Consider the following 22,385-nt stretch of genomic DNA (forward strand, 5'->3'; position numbering starts at 1 on the left):
GAAGGTTACGCAAATAGCCGCTGTCGTGGTCGATTGGTGATAGTGATAGGAACCGAGAGACACCCAGGCTCTGTCACACTCGGTGATATAATCACATTGTCCCTGGGGCCTCGGGTGCCTCCGGGGAGTCTAACTATTTACTGAGTTTGAGAAAGATATATTACATACAATATATAATATTGGTCGATTGGTCAGAGTTACGGACTCGCATTGCGGGAACTCAGGTTCATGAAATCATCAGTTTCCGTTGAATCGACCTGTCGAAAATCACTGTTTGATCAAAATATTGTTTCGAATATTTTTTGGTATTTTCACTTATCCCAAATGTTATGTATAAGAACGTAATTTGTAAAATATCTAATTGGTTTTTTTTTTCAAATTTTTCGATCAAATCAACTCAATTCACAAACTTCTAATCGATTAACCGCACCGATTAATCGATTAATCGAACCAGCCCTAATGAAAACCAACTTCAGTCAAATAATTACCGTCTGTGTAACTCAAGAGTTGATGATCCTTAAATATTGAAAACGTGTTTCTTTATCTTTTCACTCTAGGAGTCACAGTGAAACAGAGCAAGGAAAGGCCATCCATACCTCCGATATTACTCCAAAGAGGAATCTTCGCATTTTCGAAGACGTCGGGACTGTCCGCGGTCTTGCCGTCGTCGCTGCTGGACGGTAACAACTTCGCTGTCGAGCCGGCCACGGTCAGGAACGTGACGACGCAGATAGGCCAGACAACGTATCTTCATTGCATCGTGGATCGAGCAGCCGAAGACCTAACGGTGGGTTCTCAAGAAAGACAGGTAATTCACTACGATTGTGGTGATGATGACGACGCGCCTCATCAGTGGAAGGGATCAATGTCCAAAAATAGAACAAAACTCGAGATGACTTCAGTTGTCAGTAGCGTTTTTACTGAGTTAGAGCGAATTATTCAATCATCACACTTCCGTTCATATTTAGAAAAATTGATGTAAGATGGCAGCAGTATACGTAACAAGCATCACACGGTAACAAACTCCTCATTAGGTTCACAACACGGACATGCACATTTCAACATGTACCAAATCGTTAGACGTTCCGCAGAGGAATGTGGAAGGGGTTCATGTATGGCTTAGTACTAATGGCGCTCTCCTTTGTGACATTCAATCCAATTTTTTCGAAGAAGCCTTTCCATAGTAAATCATATAAAGCATAATTTCCCAACCTTTTTTGTCGCATCGACCCCTTCTTCAGAAATTTTTTTCTCCCAACGCAATCCAACCCATAGGATCTTATGTTATACCCGTAGAGAGCTTCTACCACCCCCAGGGTGCGTTAACGCCCACGTTGGGAATCCCATATATAAAGCAATATTTTTTGACATATTTGTGCGCATGACCCTCCTAAGAAACGTAATTTCTTCTCATGAGCCTTTTTGCCGTATCCAGCCACGCCTAAATTACATTCCAGGAACAAGACCCCCCCCCCCCAGCTACTCATTGAATTGTTGTTTCCTTTTTTTCCGATTAATAGTCACTTTATATAAATAAGGTCGACCTCTGGACTCCTGGCGAAGAGTTCAAAGAGCTTTCCTCTTGCGGGGGGGATTCTATGCATTGCAACAAATTCGAACGGGTAAAAAACGGTACACCCGCATTTATATACTGGGTATTCTGTAAGTGACAATACGGACTTTATCCCATCAACCGTCCGTCGTAGAGGTATAGTTTTAATTTAAAAAATGCTCAGAAATTACCATGCACCAGTTTCGAGAGTGAAAATACAGTGTGCAACAAAATAAGAAATCTAAATTTTTATATGGTTCCCCCGTGTCCTCTAATTTCTAATTAGAAAGTTCAATAGTCCCGAAACAAAAAAAAAATTCCAAGTTTCCAAGTGCGATGTTCGCTGAGATATTTGCATTCAAATACCGGAGAAAAGTTATGAAAAAAACAGCAAAATCTAATGGACAACGCTTACTTCCCTGAATTAGTCCATCCTTTCCCAACTTTTCTCCGATTTTTGGATGCGAATATCTCAGTGAATATTGCACTTGGAAACTTGGATTTTTTTTTGGCATCAGGAGAGACAAGGCAATAACTTTTCAGTTGCAAGTTAGAGTACAGGGGGACTATAAAAATTCGGATTTCTTTTATTTCGTTATACACTGCGATCTCACTCTCAAAACTAGTATAGAGTAATTTTCAACGTCTTTTGAGCATTTTTTTAAAATCGGAATCTACGATGCATGATTAGTTTAATAAAAGGTTGCATTAGCACTTATAGGACACCCTGTATGAAGAGTACCTTAAATCGAATGACTTTCCTCCATCCCAATCCTTTCGTATACAATTCAGATGAATTGATGATCCTGCCTACACTTCTTTATTAGAAACTGGTCATTCGATTCTGATTTTGGACAACGAAAAAAATAGCTTCGGGAATGAGGCTAAGTTATGACACTTCAAATATGTTCCGGCCAAAAAAAAAAAAATATCCTCGACATCTTGTGGTTCTTTTTTCCCCTCTTCCCATCATGTCTCATATCTTGAGCTTCCAGTAGAGGAACCAGACGGGTGCATGACACCTCTTCGTGATGGATTGCCATCGCGGAAGCACACACCTCCTATTCTCTTAAGACTTCAACAAAGAACGCATTTGAGCATAAGCTCCATTTTTTTTTCCTGGTAGTTCTTGTCCCGATGTTATCATCATCTCTAGGGTATTTCTGTGACAGTCGAGGATACTCTAACATGAGTATAACATTCCCGTTATCATCTAGATATCATTGCCGATGTGTCACCGGGCTCGAAGACCACACATTTCTTAAGTAGGTGTCCATAATCAGTCTTGAGGATAATTACTTTGTTATAAGCAGGGCTGCCCTTACCAGACACGGGACGAGCGAGAAAATAATTGCGAGCACTTCGTAGTACAGTTGAATCCCGTTTTAACGAATAACGTTATAGCGAAAATCTCGTTTTAACGAATGCCTTTCTAATCCCCTAGATAAGAGTTTACATAGGAACAATGCAAAAACCTTGAATTCCTTTGTAACGAAATTTCTTTATAACGAAGTGATTTCTCCGGTCTCTTGGAGTTCGTTATAACGGGATTCGACTGTATATATGAATAATTTTCTGTATTTCCTTATACAGGTGGAACTTCTTACAACGGACGTTCACCCGTTAGAGGATACTTTTCTGAGTTCCGTTGAGATCCAACTTACATTATATCACTCCATACGCTGTTCTGTTATCTTGAGGATCGAGGTTCGAACCCTATTTGCAGTATAGTGGTGACCGGTTGAAGTTGGTTTTCTACGATTTTCCAACTTTGAAGCGTGAATGCGAGCAGGTCATCCCTTAACAACTAAAGGGATGACTGACTCGCATTCACGAGCGTGCATTCGCATTCCAGCCGTGCACTCACATTTCGGTCGTGCGCTAATCAATGTGGTCCGTGCAATAATCCGGCGTTTTCAGGAGGGTTTTCTTCGAATATAGAAAAGAAAAACATGTTGCAGAACATGTGTGTTTGTGAAAAGCATGTCGATGTGTTTTGCGCAGAAGTTTGAATTATTGAAATGCGTTTTTTTTCAATTGACTTAAATATGATTCATATGACCACTCACCCACTCATTTTGTCACAGTAAGATACGGTTACTCACACACTCACTTGGTCAATCGTGTGATCACTCAAACAGTCATTCACCCACTCCGTCACTCATACGGTCAATCACACACTCACTTGGCCCTGTCCATGGCGAGATGCTACGAGTGAGATATCGGGGAGAAAGCATCGGTGATCAAACGTCCGGGGCGAAATGCAAATTTTAAGATGCGGAATGTCATGAGCGAAGTGTCGGGGGGGGGCAAATGTTAGGGGTAAATTTCCAGGATCCCACTGTGTTTATAACCTGGATTAATTCGTAAATTCTAGAAGCTCACTGACGAAATCCAAGAGCTGAATTCCAATGACAAAAAAAAACTAACTAAAATGTCTATAGAAGGGGCAAAAGAAAGCAGAATAGAAGAGTAGTAAAAGTTCGAGATAATAGTCCACTGTCTTACATTCGAGAGCCATTAGACGCTGAATACTCGAGAATAAAAAGAATAGTACGTACCATCCTGGAGGTGGAAGAGCCGGAGGAAAAATATAAAAGAGAGGAAAAGGCTTAAAACCTCCAGTGGAATCACAAAGCAAGATGTTCAAGTTGCATTCTGCCATGAAATTACGGGACCCTTTCTCTTAAACTTCAGCTTTAGGGACACTCGAGTCCAATTAAACATAATGGCCCTCGGAGTAACGCTACGAAAACGGATGGATCCCGTTTTTTTTCCCGTTTGTTTCATTATTGTTATTATTCTCCTCTCCCCCCCCTCCCCCAACTGAAATGGCATAGTGCTTAGAATAATCTCTAAAACTTGGCGGAGTAGAAAAAGAATACAAATAAAAGTTTGGTGTTGTTTTTTTTGCTTGAAACCAACAAAAACTAATTCTTTGAATAAATGATTTGAATGTAACATGTTACTTAACTTTCAAATTTGAATACTGGTCATTTAAGTTTGTTTTTTTCGGAGGTTGAAGTATTTATCTTCGATTCGAATGTGTAACGCCAATTTCAGTTTGTATTCTAAAGATTATCTCCATTTGAACGTAAAAATAAGGCTTAAGAACTCTACCTGTGTATCGCGTTGTTGTTTTTTTTTTATTTTCGCTTGATATGGATGTCAAATATAACCAAAATATCTTAGTGATACACATATAGTGATATATACGGAATGACATATATATATAGCGGCCGGCGAAAGCCGGAATTTCGAACAACACTTTTACACTTTGTCACTTCTGAGATTTTTGGCTTGGTAAATTTGGCTGGCCACTGCGCGAAGTAACCAATACTTCGTCCGTTGGCAGTGACAAATATACATAATTTGGGAAGAATTGGTGATACCCTATATTCTCTCATGATTCCTATTTTCCTCGATCGGATATGGTCACTCTAATTACGATGGAATTCCAACTTCAGCATTTGTTTATATTTTTTGTCAAAAATGGGTTTTGAAAACGTCTACCTCGGTTACAACAACGAAATTTCACGGAATCCTCGATGTGATTATAACTGAGTTTGACTGTATTTGTCGCTAAATAAGAGCTTGAAACAGTTCGGTTCCTGCTTAAATGAGAATCATCATTTTCCCTGAAAAGGGAATTATAAATATGAGTTAAATGACATTTTTAAAATGCCGCAGGCACACAATATGCCATTTTCAATTCGAAGTGGTTTCAATTCTACTTACATATAAAATTAATTTTCTCTGGGTGTGTGTCGGCTCTCTATATACACATTGTTGATAGGTCACAAACTACTGTCACTACAAATTTGGATCGGTGTTTCAGACCGAACCAAATTTTGCATTAATACCAAACAGGAACCGAATCGAAAGATAGGCTACTTTAAAAAGTTCCTCAGAGCCGGGCAAATGCCTGAAATGGGCGAAGACCTATCAGGTAATAATGGTCTCAACAATGACATTTTGAATTTTCACTTTGGTGTTTCTAACAACAGATAAGGGCTGTCTCATGACGCGCCGAAGCCAGCACCAGCTGACGTGATCGCCCTGATAGAGCCAGTTAATTGCTATTGGCTATCCCGAGATTTCAAGGTCGCGCATTAGTTAAAATTTATTAAAGCAGCTTACCGATTCGTTGGGGGGTTCCGCGGGGGGGGGGGGGGGTGCATGTGTGGTGTAGCAGTAGTAGGTAGGGGCTCGGGGATCCATGATGTTCTTAGGTCGGCCACCTCGTTGGGCAATTTGCCTGTTGTGGCGTTGTATTTGTATTTGTATTTGTATGAGACGTCACACACCTGATCCAAGACCACGCCCACTGAGCCAAGGCGGTAAAAGCAACTTCAAAGGGATAAGAGTTGTAGAGTCACAGACGAATCATGAGTCAGACGAATTATAAGAATCACGTTCGGTTCAGCCATTTTGATTCTTATAAGGGGTTGATTCTTGTATCCAAATATTTTTTTTCGCACTCGTACACACAGCCACAAACCAACCAGCAGCGGGAAAGCCCGGGCAACGCGCCGGGTATTTTTGCTAGTTTCAAACGAAATGTTTTATATAACTAATCTCTATCAACGAACGGAATAGAGCCGGGGAATTTAAGCGCTATAAAATTAAGGAAGCGGTTTTTAGTAACATGAAAGGGATTTTTAATAACAATTTTACACGGAAGCTTCCTTTCGAAAACAATGGCTTTCTTTGTGTGTTCTGAGATTTTCTACCACAAAATTTGTGAGGAACAAAAAAAAAATGAAGTTGGGGGGATGGAGAAGGATGACGTGAAAACAAAGAGAGCACAAAGACATCACCGGAGCTTGGTGAATGTTAAGAAGCGTGGTATGCTTTCCTCGGGAACCCCCACCGCTTGGAATTTGCGCTACTCAAAAATAGAAACTCGCTGCTGCTGCTGCCTAAGAACCTTCTCGGTGAGTGTCAACACAGCGGTACATTTTTCCACGCTGCTGCTCTCTCTCTTTCTCTCTCTCTCCTCTGAAAATCCCAACACTCTTTTCCTCCTCTTGAGCTTCGTCAAAGTGTACTGACCCAACGCGTCCACGGATATATTTAGAATCTAACACCGATATGTTTAGTGTGTGTGTGATGTGTGCACAGGCGGCTACAAGGCTGCTTGGGAAAAGTTTATACAGATAACAATTCAAGCACGTGACAGGATTTGCCATCCCTCGCATGAACCGATTTTTTACGTTTACTTTTTAGGGGTTTTATTTTCTAAATACGCCGGGAAGTAGAGTCGCCCTTACGCCTCGCACTTATGTAATAGAAGTGGAAAAAGTATGCAAAAATATCGAGACAGAGAGAATACATTATTTTTTCTTGTAGTAAATGAAATGTCTGAGCTCTAACTGGTTCGGTTTTGGAATTTTCATCAATTCTGCACCAAATTACTTGCCTCATCAATTTTGTAATTACTTCTCCCATTTATTCCGAATTCTCATCAGATTTGGGATTTTTCTTTCATTAATACCGAATTTTCGTCAATTCTGTGATTTTTTTTTCTTTGATTAATTCGGATTCTTCACCAAAGTCCTGCGATTTTTCGTTTGATTAATTCTGCATTTTAATCGATTCTAGAGCATTTTGTCATTGAGTAATTCTGAACTTTAATCGATTCTAGCATTTTCTCATTCAGTAATTCTGAATCTTCATCAATTCTAGCATTTTCTCATTCAGTAATTCTGAATCTTCATCAATTCTAGCATTTTCTCATTCAGTAATTCTGAATCTTCATCAATTCTAGCATTTTCTCATTCAGTAATTCTGAATCTTCATCAATTCTGTAATTTTTCCTTTGATTAATTCTGATTCTTCAAAAATTCTGTAATTTCTTCAATTGAATGAATTTTCATCCGTTCTCAGATATTTTCTTTGATTAATTCTGAATTTTCATCAGTTCTCAGATATTTTCTTTGATTAATTCTGAATTTTCATCAATTCTGGGTTTGACACAAATACAAAGTCACAACAGGCATAATACCCAACAAATTGGCTGAGAAAAAGATGCTCATGATAAATATGTATGTCATATTTCTAAAATACAGCAACCTCCTAATTAAAAAAGCAATTATCAAAACTAAATTCTGAGAATTTGAATAAAATAAATTCCTCTGAACTCTTTCAATAATTCTACGATTAATTTTTGATAATCATCAGTTCCGGGATTTTTTTTTCTTTGACTAATTCTGAATTTTCATCAATTCTTGGATTTTTTATTGGGTAAATTCTGAGTCTCCACGCACACACATTGGTTAATTTGAACTGTATGTACAACTCCGACAACTGTCAGTTGAGAAAGAACAGCAAAAACTAACGAACAACGCTTCTTCCCACTATTTATGCTGTCCTTTTGCTCCTCCTAACCGGGACATAGCCCGCCACTCTGTCTCAACGGAGAAATATAAGCAAGTGGTCAAAGACCTGGGTGCTGTTCTTTCCCAATTTTTGAATCAAATATCTCTGTGAAATTATAATTTATTTTCTTGGCCTTCATAGGGCATGAAGAATAATGGAATCACTCCTGTATACAACATTCTGCTACAGCGACATTTTGATTTAAAAAAAAAGAGAAAAATAAATGAAATGGATATCATCAACATTTTTTAAATCATTTATAAATCCATGTCCTCGATACAACAAAAAATATTGCAAACAATGTTGACTTCATTACATATTGGCAACAAAACATGTTTTCCTTGAATAATAGAATTCATAAAAATGAAACTGAATGTAACTTTCATTGTATCGGGGAAGCTAAATTCAGAAGCTATTATAGTCACTCGTATACACGGATACTTTCAATTATACTTCTTTCCATTTTGTTTCTTTCTATCTCTCCCTTTTCTCTCTCTCTCTGGCGTTTATGACACTCAGCCAAGATTTTCAATGTCCCTGGAAGACAATTGAAGTTCAAATAAGCAACACTACGTCTCTTAGCCAAGTTTGAAATACGACTTTAACTTCATATACGTTTGCAAAATAAAATCAAAAACAAGAAACAAGAGAGGCATGGAAGTTCATTTGGAGACGTTCCAGGAAAAAGAAGAATCTTCTTAATGGGAAAAGAAGATAGCTTTATAAAGAAAATAATAATAGTAATAAATGAGAAATATATGTGCATTAAAAAACATGAAAAAAATAAAGAAAACACACGAACTTGAAAGCTCTCAAGAGCAAGCAGCGCTTCGTCGTTGTAGGAACAATTACGAAAAATATCGTAAGAAAATACGGTTTTTGTTTTTGCTGCTTCTGTCTTTTGATATTTATAAAAGAAAACTTTGAAGAAGTTCGAAGAAAAATATACGTTACGTGTTGAGTTTTATTTCATTTAGTTTTTTTTATAATTTTATAAGTTCTCCTCAAGAGATTTCATTTCATGAACTTGAAACTACATTTAAAAAGATTATATATATATATTATTTTGCGTAATTCTCTGCGTTTTTTATACGCTCCGGGATAAGAAATGAACATCTTAAAGTTTTAATTAATTAATTATTTTTACTCAGTTTTTAATTTGGTTTAGACCAAGTTTTGTTATTTTTATTAATTATGGTGATGATTTTAAGACTGGGCGTGTATGATCGAGCGAGTTTTCGGAGATGTCCGTGGTTGGCTTCACTTATCGTGGGAGAAACGGTGCTCGGATCTGTTCAGTGGAGAATCAATGACTAGGCCGTACGCCAGGGCTATAGAAGGTGTCCTGTAAGTCCTAATTTGGCATTTATCTCACCAACCGTTCGTCGTAACGGTATGGTTCGGATTTAAAAAAGTGTTCAGAAATCAACCTGTATTAGTTTTGAGAATGAAAATACATAGTCACAAAATAAAAAATCTAATTTTTCGTACGGTCTCTCTCTGTTGACTAACTTCCAATTAGAAAGTTTTCGCTCGGTCTTTTCTGACTCCATCAAAAAAAAAAAAAAAAAAAATCCATGGATTTTAACTACAATATGCGCTGAGATATTTGAATTGAGAAACTAGAGAGAGAATGGGAACGAACAGCATAAACTAACTAACAACACTCACCCCATCTATGTTTTTCTTTCGGTTTTTGAATTCGAATATGTCAGTGAATATTGTAGTTAAAAGCGTGGGATTTCTTTTTTTTTAACTAAAAAAAGACAGGGCAAAAACTTTCTAATTGGAAGTTATATACCCCACCCTGTAGAAAATGGAAAAAGAGGCAGATTCCCACTAACAGGATCACAGAGAAAACAGGCACGTTGCCCGCCATTTAACCCCGACAAAACAGGCAACGAGCCTACACGACAGAACAACAAAAGAGATCGAGAGCCTACGATCCGCTTATACCACTCGGTGAAAAGAGAAAAGAGGTTAAAAGCCCACCGGAGCAGCACAAGGAAAGAGGTCAAGATCCCACAACTAGCCCTGCATTATTATTTTAATATTATTGCTTGTTATTATTATTATATTCTTTCCTCTTCCTCTTCCAATTTCCTTGCTTACCCGGTTAGACTACTACTTAACCGCACATGCACCTCGTACACATTCCTCTACGGAATTTCTAAGCAATTGGTACATGCCGGGATGTACGTGTTGCGAACCCGACGTAATGTACGTTTTTTTGTGATGCTTGTTATGTAGAGTGTTATGTGTGATGATTGAATAACTGTACCGTAACAGGCCTGTTAGACCTGCCAGCTGGAGTTTTCCCGGCAAGATATCGCTGGTGCGGCAGAACCCGGTGGTTTGCGGTTTGTTTAGTTTTGTTTAGACAAGACGTGCAGTCATAAATATGGCCACAAAAGTTTCATCCCCATGTTATTGTTGGTTATCCAAATCTGATTGTTTGTCCCCGAGTCTTGTGATGACCATCTGGTCATTTCCCATGTGGTCAATTAGACTGGTAGAGAAAAGGTTCCGGTTCAAATGAAACAGGCAGTCCTAATCCATCTGCTTTCAGGTAATGTGTCTTTGAATTGACGGAAGCTATTTGAAGCCATCCAACGTGAATTCAATGGTCGATATAAATCACGAAAAATCAAAACACAAATTGCAGACTAAATTTTATTTCTTTATATCCATCAAAACGATTTTAAAATGGTTCAAATATATTAAATATTGGAACCTATAAAATGTCTGGCGTTTCCTAAAAATATCGACGAAATCATTGCTTTATTTAGGGATTAAAATCCTATTTACTTTGCCCGGCTGAATCCACTTTTATTCTTTTTTAGGATTTCCAATGTTTCTGCGCCATTTATTTCATTCCTTTTTTTTTTTCTTACTTCGAAATTTTGTTTGCTTCGATATTTTTACTTCAATTTACTTCTTTTCTTCTATTTCTGCTGGAATTTCCGTGAGCCATGTATAAGAGCTTATCCAAGTTAAATCATATGTTTTCATTATGTGTACGAAAACGTTCATGCATATACAATTGAATCCCGTTATAACGAAATACAAGAGACCGGAGAAATCACTTCGTTATAAAGGAATTCATGGTTTTTGCATTGTTCCTATGTAAAATTATCTGGGGGATTAGAAAGGTAATCGTTAAAACGAGATTTTCGCTATAACGATATTCGTTAAAACGGGATTCGACTGTATATCGATAGCATTCAGTTGAATATATATTTGGCAGGATCTGGTCAACGCTGACAATCTGAATCTTACCTATCACATTTTCTTTTATGGATATATTATTAAGTCAGAAGTGCGGCTACTTTTCGAATTGCTGAGAATTTTAGCCAAAGCCCGATTTGTAGAAATGATTCGGGCTTAGGCTGGCCCATTCGCAAGTAGCCGCACTTCTGGCTTTAGTAGTAAAATATCCATAAAAGAAAATCTGATAGGTAAGACTCAGATTGTCAGCATTGACCAGATCCTGCCAGATATTTATTCAACTGAATGCTATCGCTGATGATATATATATGGATGGAATTTTTCGTACACATGAATGAAAACATATGGTTTAACATATATGACTTATAACTTATGTTTGCCTCATGGCCAAAGTTCGATGTGCTGATGTAAGACGGTCTGGTAGGAGCCAAATCTAATTTTTCATTGCCAACGAGTAATAGATAAGAGTGAAAATACAACGTGTAGTGAAATAAAAAAAAATATCTAAATTTTTATACTGTCCCCTGTTTCCTAACTTCCAATTAGAAAGTTGTCTCCCTGTCTCTCCTGAGGCCAACGAAATAAAAATCAGTTTCCAAATGCAATATTCGCTCTGTGGTATTTCATATTCAAAAATCTTAGAACTCTCTCACTGTGCAGTGATGCTGTTTCCTCCAATCAAGATTGACATAGAAGAATTTAGCCTAGAGGGTGTTTTTGATGGTATGGTTGGAGGTGTGGAGTGAGCATTTATATAGAGTTGGCAGATGAGGTACCTGAGAAACCGGGACAAATCCCGGAAATCCTAATTAAAAACCGGGACATTTTAGAAAAGCCTTTTTGGGGGCCATTACAGTATAAAATTGCAAACCTATAATGTATTACGAAAATATCATACTGAATCTACACAAAGGTGGCAGAATAAGTAAAACGTCAGAATAGGGTTATCAATGTCGGATGTCCCGTATATACGGGATTGAAAGGCTTACAGCTTTGAAGGGGGTGGATTTTTATTTTGTATTGCATCCAAAACTTTTAATTACTTGCACAGACAGAAATTTTCTTTCCGCGATCATTTTTTTCTAATTTCAAGATTTTTTGATTTTTTCTTCCATTGAAAATGTTAGCGCCCTCTTTTGGCCCTTCAGAGAACAAAAATAAAATTAATTCATTAAATGTACATACTCCAAGCTCCGGAGTCTACATTTTTTATAAGTCTTAATTAGCAATGTATTTCTCATAATTTCCAAATGTTTTATCTAATAAAAATATTACGTACGTTGCGGTTAACATACATTTAAAGTTATCGTGTGAATCGTAATACAGTCGAATCCCATTATAACGAACTCCAAGAGACCGTAGAAATCACTTTGTTATAACGAAATTTCGTTATAAAGTAATTCCAGGTTTTAGCATTGTCCCTATGCAAACGTACCTAAGGGGATTAGAAAATTGTTCGTTAAACGAGATTTTTTTGCAATAACGTATTCGTTTAAGCGGGGAAAAGTTGATATTCTAGTAAGCGGAGAACTTTAACAATGTCTTTATGGAGAGAAATTTTAGTTGCAGAGGATTTTATCCGTTATCCAATTAAGCGGGACTGACTGCACTTGAAAATAATTCCATTTCATTCGAACTTTGATTGAACAAAGAAAAAACCGGGACAAATGAGCGTCTCGGAAGCCTTTTTTGGGACAGTGAATTTAATCTCGAAAAACCGGGACATTTGGTCACCCCACATTTATATAACTCCAGTCTGTCCGGTTGGAGTTCTGTAATTATATTCTAATTTAACAGAAGACCGTGACTTCGTGGATATAGCGTAAAACCCCACAGTCCATTGTTCTTAACGAAATCTTCAATTAAATACTATATATGCCAATCTAACCAGTATTTACAAATTTTTAAATTACAGTCGAATCCCGTTTTAACGAATACCGTTATAGCGAAATTCTCATTTTAAAGAACACATTTCTAATCCTCCAAATAAGTTTACACAGGAAAAATGCAGAGACGAAACTTCGTTATAACGAAGTGATTTCTCCGGTCTCTTGGAGTTCGTTATAACGGAATTCGACTGTATTTCTTCTTCTTTTTTCAAATGAATTCCAACTTTTCTAATACAAATGAGAATATATTCGGAAAATTATTTACCAAAAAATTTTCACCAAAAATTTAAAATTCTTAGCACAGAGAAAACATGTTTACCTTTCCACAAACGAAATAAGTTGTTATTTTCCAAAAAAAAAAAAAAATATATATATATATATATATATATTATATATATTTAAAAATAAAATTTCCATTTTTTGATGGGGGAAATATCCTAAAATAAAATTTAAAAAAAAAAGAGGAAATTGAGTGAGTAGCAAAAGTAAATTGGTCGCAATCAACTTCGACGATAACATCAGTACGAAGCTTCAAGAGTAATTTCCTTCTCATTACAGCCGAATTCCGTGACTTCATCCACTGTTTTATTACAACCATTAACCTCGAAAACTTTTCACAAAATTGCGAATTTTCGGAAGTTGCGCTTATTACAATGCCTCTGAGGCAAGAATGCGTCTGGTGTACAGTGTGGATGTAGCTGTACGCACACACACACACACTGATGTCTTCTCTGGAATACCATTTATTTTCCGGAAAATTAAAAATAAAATGGAAAAAAAAATAATAATAATAAATGAGGAATAGCTTTCCCCAGATTGGGAGAAAAGGGGGAGAGAGAGAAAAACAGGAGGAGAAGCCATAAAGTGTTTTGAGTGCCGAGAAATTTTATGTCATAAGGATTCTGGTTTGGCCACGCCTTTCTTGTGTTACTCAAATGCTGTCATTTCAACATGATGGAAGGCGCGATTAGCTCAATATTCAGAAAGGGAGGATGAGGAAAAGTAGAGCCTTATCTCATCGATATATACCAGGGGGAGAAAGATATGAGTTAGGCCGAATCGGGTTTTACTAGGCGAATGATGGGTATGGACAGCATGAGAGCGATATATTTTTGCTCTTCTCCATACATCCAACCTGCTCCCGGTGTCCCGAAATTGTTCTCATTTGGTTCCGATCATTACCGCTGCTGTACATGTGATCAATTTCTCGTTGATGGGCGTCGAGTTATAAAGAGGGGATAATGACAGGGGCTGTAGCGCGATAATTGCCGGGGCTCGCCGCTTATGGTGTACTGCGGAGATCCCCTCAATTCCGTGGAATGACTGGTGATGAGTAATTATGAGATTTGCCTTCGCTCACAGTATTCATTTATATTTGAATATGTTACGGTAAATGGGATAAATCCGGTTATTATGCATAATCGGTGAGAATTTTAATAAGTTTGATGAATTTCTCCTGAATTTATATCTTTAACCGGCGATTATGCATAGTACTCAAGCGTCGCGTCGTTGGTAAACATGTTAAATCATACGATATTCTATACTACACATGATACAAAATATGTTATTATATCGGGGTCCGACTATATTCTAGATAGCACGTACTACTCATTTGGATTTTTCTTTTTGCATATTTATCATATTCAACAATTTCATTAGGGTATTATGCATAATTAGGCATAAATGCTATAAAATTCAAATATTTATCAAATTTTCCAATGGCACTTGTGTATTATGCATATTCGACGGTATAAAGAAACTTACCAAGACGATTGGTAAATATGCATGTTAACCAGTGTTAATATGTATAATAACCACCTGACTTGAATATGGTCCCCGCTCTGTCCTGAATGAACAGAACTCCAGTGATGAAAATGAAAAAACAGTCATGGTCTCACAGCAGTTAATTCTCCAAGACATTTTTGCATAGAATTTAGTCTGAACAAAGCGATTTAGTCGACCGACTTAACAATCACGCCGGTCATCCTTGAAGCCATAAACAAGTCGCACCCAGTAGTATATTCGCAAGGGTAGTACCTACTACTTTACCAAACACAAACTCTGGGCTATATCGCAACATCGCAATTTACTAACATTAATGAGGTAGGTTAGGGATAAAGGTGGCATCTTTCGGTGGTCACCTCGAGCTGGTTAGGGAAAAATATCTCATCTATATTCTTCTCCGAATTCGGACCTGGGACCGTGACGACAACCCCCACAGTGGTAGACGAGATTCTTACCACCACTCCACCCGGTCACTATTCTCAAGGCTGATCCCATTGTACAGAAACTAGCAGAACGTAGTCCATACACTAGAATTATGTACAGCGAGTAACTTCCAGCGACGGCAGCAGACAACCGACCAAATCAGAAATAAATGTTAATCGGTATAGTTAAATAAGTAATGTTAAATAATTTTACTCGTTTTTCCTCATCTACGCAGGCGCAGCGCAGCATCGCTGTGTTTACTCTTTTTCACGCCACTAACTCCGTTTTTTATCTACTCTATGGTCTCTTTCTCTCTCTCTCCACGCGTGAACATAGAAGCTGAAAATTAGATAATGGTCATTCATGGGTTGCGATGGTAAATAGCAACCGATTAGTTACAAAAATGTATTTATTCACAACATGAACGCCTTCTCCGAGTTTGTGACGAATGTCTCATTGAAGTCTCGTACATAGACACAAATCCTTATACCTTAAGTTCCATATACCATAAAAACAATGGTCATAAATTTCTCAAAAATTTTAGTTTTTCAATATATCCTCAAATTATTATCACCAAACACGCTCGTCTGCACGGAGTGCAGTCGTGAATTGAATAGCGTGTAAAAGGCGCTTTCAGTGGACGGCGTCAGACGTCCCCAGTCCTCTGACTCAACATCGGCTGTTGTCGCACGCGTAGCTTGCCGCGTGTTTTCGCTTCCAGTGGATGACCGGCCTTAAAAGTCTTAGTTATTACATAAATTATTGCTTAATTCCGTGGCTTCGTCGATTTGCCATCTTTCCGATTATTGGAAATGTTTCCTTAGCACGAATTTTTCAGTCATTCGGGAACAATTCAACACTGCAAGTTCTATTTCCGTGGTCAAACTTAGGCTGGTCGTCCACTAGAAGCGACAACAGCCGACGTTAAATCAGACGATTGGGGAGGGGGGTTCTGACGTCGTCCACTGAAAGCAACCTTTTCACGGTGTTCAGTGCGAGATTGCACTTTGTGCAGACAAGTTCATTCGTACAAAGTATTGAAAAATTATAATTTTTGAGAAATAGATCCCCCCGAAGACCTGTAATTTATGAAGTCTATAGTTAAATGACACATCTGACGCAAACTCGGAGAAAGCGTTTGTGTTGTTAACAAATGAACAATGACATTTTTTCGATTATTACTTATCTTCACAACCACAATGAATAGCAATTATCAGTTTGTCAGCTTCAATGTTCACGTGGAAAAGGACTGAGAGAGAGAGATCGAAGAAAGAAAAAAAACGGAGCACGTGAAGTGAAAAACAGTAAACAACCATACTGTGCCTGCGCAGGTGAGGCAGGACGCGTAATATCCCACTGAAATCGGATTTGGTCGGTCATCTGTTGCTGTCGCCGGGAATTACTCGCTCAAGATGTTCATAGTGTAGGCGACAGTCTCATACGGGATCAGTCTAGTGAATACAGAAAACTGCGAGCGATTTGTTTATCGTGTCAAGTCGCATAGAGTAGACGATCGGGATTAGTCACTGGAAGTGACAAATTCGAATAACATCATATCATATCCCATATGCATAGTGGGCAAGTCCAAAAACTGGAGAAGGGGTTAAAAACAATCTGTCTTTTCTTTGATGGAAGTACCTCAGATTGATTTTTACGAGAAGCATGTGCCATGATAAGAGTCATGATGTTCATTCAGCTTTGAAAGATAGAGAAGCAGAAACTAGTATTTTGAGAAATATTTTGACTAAATGAAAAATTCTTCATAATTTTCAACTCACTATAACTAAATACTTTTTGTATCTTTAACATTAGCAATTTGACAATCACTTGAAAATCACTCGTTATAGCTAGATTCTCGTTATAATCCGTTATTCGTTATAGCAGACTTTTACTATAATTCTAATTCTATAAGATCAAATTGTGAGCTTTACATAGATTGTTTATAACTATGGCCTATTTTACTATTTTGGCGCAGGTATCGTGGATTAGACTGCGGGATTTCCATTTACTGACCGTAGGCTCTTATACTTACACCAAAGACAATAGATTCCAAACAAACTATAACGAGTATTCGTCAGACTGGACACTGCAGATAAAATACCCCCAGCAAGCTGACGAAGGGGTGTATGAGTGCCAGATCAGTTCGGATCCACCGGTCAGCCATTACGTTAATCTTAAAATCCTAGGTAAGTCTTATTTGATCACTATACAGAAATCAAATCTAAGAAATCCATTTAAAGTTTTCATAGTAGAATAACTTGCAAAGTTTGATTTTTTTACTAATTTTCGTTAATTTTTCAGTACCCAAGGTCAGCATCATAGGGTCACCAAATTTCTATGTGTCCGTTGGTAGTGAACTGAACCTGACCTGCGTCATCACGGACTGCCCGGAACCACCAGCTTTCGTGTTCTGGTATCACAACGAGAGGATGATCAACTACGACCAATCCACTGGTCTGATAAGCCTCCAGAAAGCTGCCGAGGACACTGCTCTGAGCAAGCTCTACATCAAGGAAGCCAGACCTGAAGATTCTGGAAATTATTCTTGCTGTCCGTCTAATACGGATTCCGCTAGCATTTTCGTACACGTCTTGAAAGGTAATGGCCTGTTATGCTGTCGCGTGATGTTATATGGGTCTAAAGGATGAAACACACTACACTGACATGACGTGAATTCCCGTCATGCCAAACACGATGTAAATTCTGATTCATGGAAATTCTGTGACGTAGGAATTTCTACGTCATATAATATGTACGTCACAGGATTTCCACGAATAACATTCCACAAATTCGTCACCACGCGTTAATGCATCAGTTAAAACATCAGACCAGTGTACACGCCATATAATGTCTGATATGATCCCTTGCCATCTGACTTGGCTAGTTACTCGTCACGTCAGTGTGGTGTGTTTCCGCCTTCATCCATACCTTTGGGCATGAATAAAATCTTATAATTGTGGTGATCATTTCAATTTGGCCATCCAGGTCAGGGGGGATCCCTAGCCAGAGTTCGGATAATAAAAGATATGATTCTGGGTCATTATAAAATTTTATTCTGAAAATTGACCCCTTTTAAGAAATTGTACTATTAACTTAACTGAGGGAGATTCCTGTTGTAACGTTGATTGTCAGACCCCAGATTATGTCCCGAGTGGCGGGATGGTAGGACTTTAAGCCGCATCACCAAGTGGGCATAACATTTCATAATAATTATGTCGACGTTAGCTATGGCAACCCATCATTATCTTTATCACACTGCGATATTTTTTTCCTTAAAATTCAATAGAAAAAAAACCATTGTCATATGGTGCTAGTCTAATTCAGCTACTATACATAGCCAAGTGTGAAACATTGGCGATGAAAAAAATGGATGTGTTGCCTAACAGACCGTCTAACATCAGCACATCGATTTTTAGTCTGGGATCTATAACCTTTCTGCTAGTCGGCCGGCCAAAGCCCAAATCATTTCTAAAAATCGAACCTCTTGGTGATTTCGCGAACTGGCCGCATTTCGGGCTATCGCAGTAACTTGTATAAGTAATTGTCCCAACGTGAAACAATCACAGAAGGAGGAAAAAAAAATTGATTTTTTGAGTAAAATCGATTCGTAAGTTTTGAACGCGGTAGCCTAGTTCGATAAGATACTCGCCTAAAGTACAAATACAAGGCCATCACAGGCAAAATGCCCAACGAGGTGGCTGAGAAAAAGATACCCGTAACAAATATAGATATCATATATTTCAAAAATACAGGAACCCAATTAAAAATGCAATTACAAACAATATATATTACATGATGAAATATTATACAATGCTCATAAAGAATACTTTACATACCAAAAGATGTTTACAGGGGTCGCGAGTTCGATACCCAATTTGTCCTTGTCAGAAACTTTCCAGACTCACGGACCGAGAAACTTCGACACGATCACACAAAAATGTAGCTACTGCAGGATTCCCTGTGGTTCCCAACTTCCAGGCGCAAATGCGAGCCGATCTCCCCATTGAAAAGGTCCACCACAGAGAGCAACAGGTCTACAACGATACAATTATTCAATCGTTGCACTTCAATCATAGTTAGAAAAACTGGTGGTAGATGGCAGCACTACACATAAAAAGCATTACACAGAAATAAACTTTCACGTCAGGTTTCACCACACGTACATTAGGCTAAAAAGGACGAGGTACATGTATGGTTTAGTAGTATAGGGGTTAGCCCACGCACCTCTAGGTAAGTATGATTGAAAAAAAGCTGCCGTTCGGAATCGACAATAAATTGTAGGTCCCAGTCCAATTAAGCCACGTGTGCAAAAAATTACCTGGTGCGAAAATAATTTATCTACTTAATAAGTTTTTATTGGTTTGTTGTTGTTGTTTTTTCGTTCCTTTTGATTCCCAACATGAACAAAAACTCAGTTTCGATTGATAATATCTTCTTTCATCTCAATCCCTCTCTCCTCATTCTTTTTTCAGCAACCAATCAAAATCCCCGGCTCTTTCGCGAAGAGAGGAAAAAATAATAATATTCCCATTGGTTAGACGTTTTCAATAAAACCGAATCAGAAAACTCAAACCAGCGATGCGAGATCGAATTGAGTAACAGCAGTCGCCGCTATTGCGATGGAGGGTGGGGTTGGGGATATTGCTCTTTCCTACTCTTTTCTATCACACATTTTCTACTTGTTCCTTCAATGAAATTTTTTTTTTTTGAAAAAATTTCATTTTTCCCCCTTTTAAGAAAATTTATTTCACACATCGTCGCGTTGCTGAATTTCCGTCCCACTGAACCCAAGACCGAAGCGAACGCTTTTCATAAGCTCCGCAACCAAAAAAAATATACAAACATGTCGGCTTTGTTGCATGATTATACGGTTGCGTGAGAGCGATGCTGGTAATGTTATATGGTTCATGAAATGATTAATTTCGTTTTCATTATTTTATGCTTCATTGGTATTTTGATTCAACGCGGATTAGTTCCGGGACATCGCGTGGATCTGCCGATGAACCGTCAATACAGGGTTGTTGTAAACAAACTGACACTGCTCAGACGTATGCAGCACCCCTTCTGATGGTTGTACTTTTTTATGAAACTTGATAATTTGCATACATAGACCAAGAACAGAAAGATTCAATTATAGTTAAATTTTTTACCACCAGGTGAAAAATTGGCGTTTTTATCGCAGTTACCTTCCTTTAGCGCCATAACGGGAGCTACATCGATTAATTAAGCTCAGTAGTGTTATTTGGATTATAATCCGACCTATGTGACCGTTGTACGCCCGTTGTGGTGGATTTATTTCATTGGAACTTGGTATACAGGGTGGTAACCATCGACCACCCAATAATTACATACAAAATTCTTTGTGAGAAACTGATACAGAAAAGTGTTTACTGTTTTAGGATCGGACGAATATTGAGGGAGTTATAACGTTTTGAAATTCAGTAACTTGTCATTATTCTAACGGGTAGTTACGCGTAAACACCCAACGGAAGCAAATTTTTCCACCAGCAGCGGGTTGTCATTTCTTGAAAAGGAACTGAAGCATTCAATCCCGATAGAAGCCAATTCCATCCGTCTGCTTTCACGATTGGCACTTTTCTCTTAATGTAGTGTGATATTATAACCTTGTTATTACATGTAGATTACGTGTAATTATGTGTCCATTATATTGACAAAATTAACACTAAATTTGTCAAGTGTTTGCCAAATGAGATCTATTTGAAATTTTTTCAAACAAATCAACACTTTTTCCCCAAAATTTGGTAATTTGTTTTCCCTTCTCTGTTTAGTGAAAAATTTGGAGAGGAGGTGCATAGCGTTTTAATGCGCGATCGTTTTTTTTTTACCCTGTCTTTCGAATTAGATCACATGTTGGTCAAAAAAACAGGACAAGATTTTTTTCTGTCATTTTAAAATTCCATCAAAACTGTTACGCGCTTCAATGAAGGATGCAAATATGGTAGTTTCTTGACGAAGGTGTTACCGATGGAGACAGTAAAATACAGTAAGAACAACGATTCAGTCAGAAACGTGTAATACAACTAGTCATTTTATGAATTGGGGCCGTTCAAGTATTACGTAAGCAAATTTTTAGCCATTTTCGACGCCTGAAATTTTTAGAAATATTTATACTGCATGTGTTAGTAAAATGAACCTCGAACTTCAATATCTGATCATTCGATAGAATATTATGAATTTTTAAAGTTTGAAAAAAAAATTTATAAAAATTTCGAAAATCAGAATTCAAAAACACTAGGGTTAGAGAGAGATATAGATGGCTTTTTTCTCAGCCCGAGATATCAAGGAAACAGATATCAGAAAAAAGCCATCTATCTCAATCTAAACCGTCCCCCCCCGGGGACCATCTCCTGAAGTTGAGGATACTGCCTCTACTTCAGCGTCTCACGCTACAGTGCGTGGAATAAGGAAGGCAGGGTCAGGTCTCCAGTGGTGTAGTGGTGCAGATGGTGCTTGTGCCTGGTATGCAAGAGGGCCTGGGTTTGAATCCCGGCGGAGGCGTGATGACTTTTCTTTCCGAGTTCACCTCAGCATCATATTCGGATAATAACTGTTTCCTTGATACTGGGGTTAATTTTTCTAAGTCTGAGGTTCATTTTACTAATACATGGCGATTAAACATTTCTTCAATATTTCTCTTTCATTTTTTTCTAGGAACTCCACCCAAATGGTTCATTTTGAGGAGAGAAGCAGGTGCTTCTCTCCAAGAATAGGAAAACTACTGTTAATAGTGGAGACAGTAAATTTTGGTATTGTCTTCTCAAACTTCCATCGAACTGAATTTGAAACTGAAATCATCTGTTTTCGTGAATCGACTTGTGTTCCCTCCCCCCACAATGCAGAAAAATGTTATCAAAATATCGATTCATATGTTTAATATGGTCACTTATCTAAAATGGTATACATAGGTACATATAATTTTAGGCATCTAATCGGTTTCGTTAGATAAATCAAGGAAATTACAAACTTTTGTACGCAAATTTTAATCGGATTAAAGAGACGATTAACTCAGCTAAAAATGTTAACCCATTTCTGACCGCTCCTCCAATTCATGTCCAATTCATTACCAATTCATGGGCCTCAAAACGTTGCGCAAATGCAGCGTCAGT

At 37.9% G+C, this 22,385-nt stretch overlaps 1 protein-coding gene across 2 annotated transcripts in view; it reads left to right on the forward strand.

The window, feature by feature from the left end:
* Positions 1 to 22,385, forward strand: part of LOC149071778 (zwei Ig domain protein zig-8-like) — a 134,177-nt gene that overhangs the window by 102,866 nt on the left and 8,926 nt on the right. Inside the window, exons 2-4 of one of the 2 annotated variants that reach the window (XM_089247748.1) lie at positions 558 to 808; positions 17,234 to 17,444; positions 17,560 to 17,856. In XM_089247748.1, the coding sequence (XP_089103874.1) occupies positions 558 to 808; positions 17,234 to 17,444; positions 17,560 to 17,856 (759 nt within the window). The remainder of the gene's footprint in view (positions 1 to 557; positions 809 to 17,233; positions 17,445 to 17,559; positions 17,857 to 22,385) is intronic. The other variant, XM_089247749.1, reaches the window with a different exon arrangement.

The sequence above is a fragment of the Pholcus phalangioides genome, unplaced genomic scaffold, assembly GCF_987345545.1.
Source record: "Pholcus phalangioides strain wild (caught in Gottingen) unplaced genomic scaffold, Ppha-v1.0 ptg000018l_1, whole genome shotgun sequence".
Classification (NCBI taxonomy): domain Eukaryota; kingdom Metazoa; phylum Arthropoda; class Arachnida; order Araneae; family Pholcidae; genus Pholcus; species Pholcus phalangioides.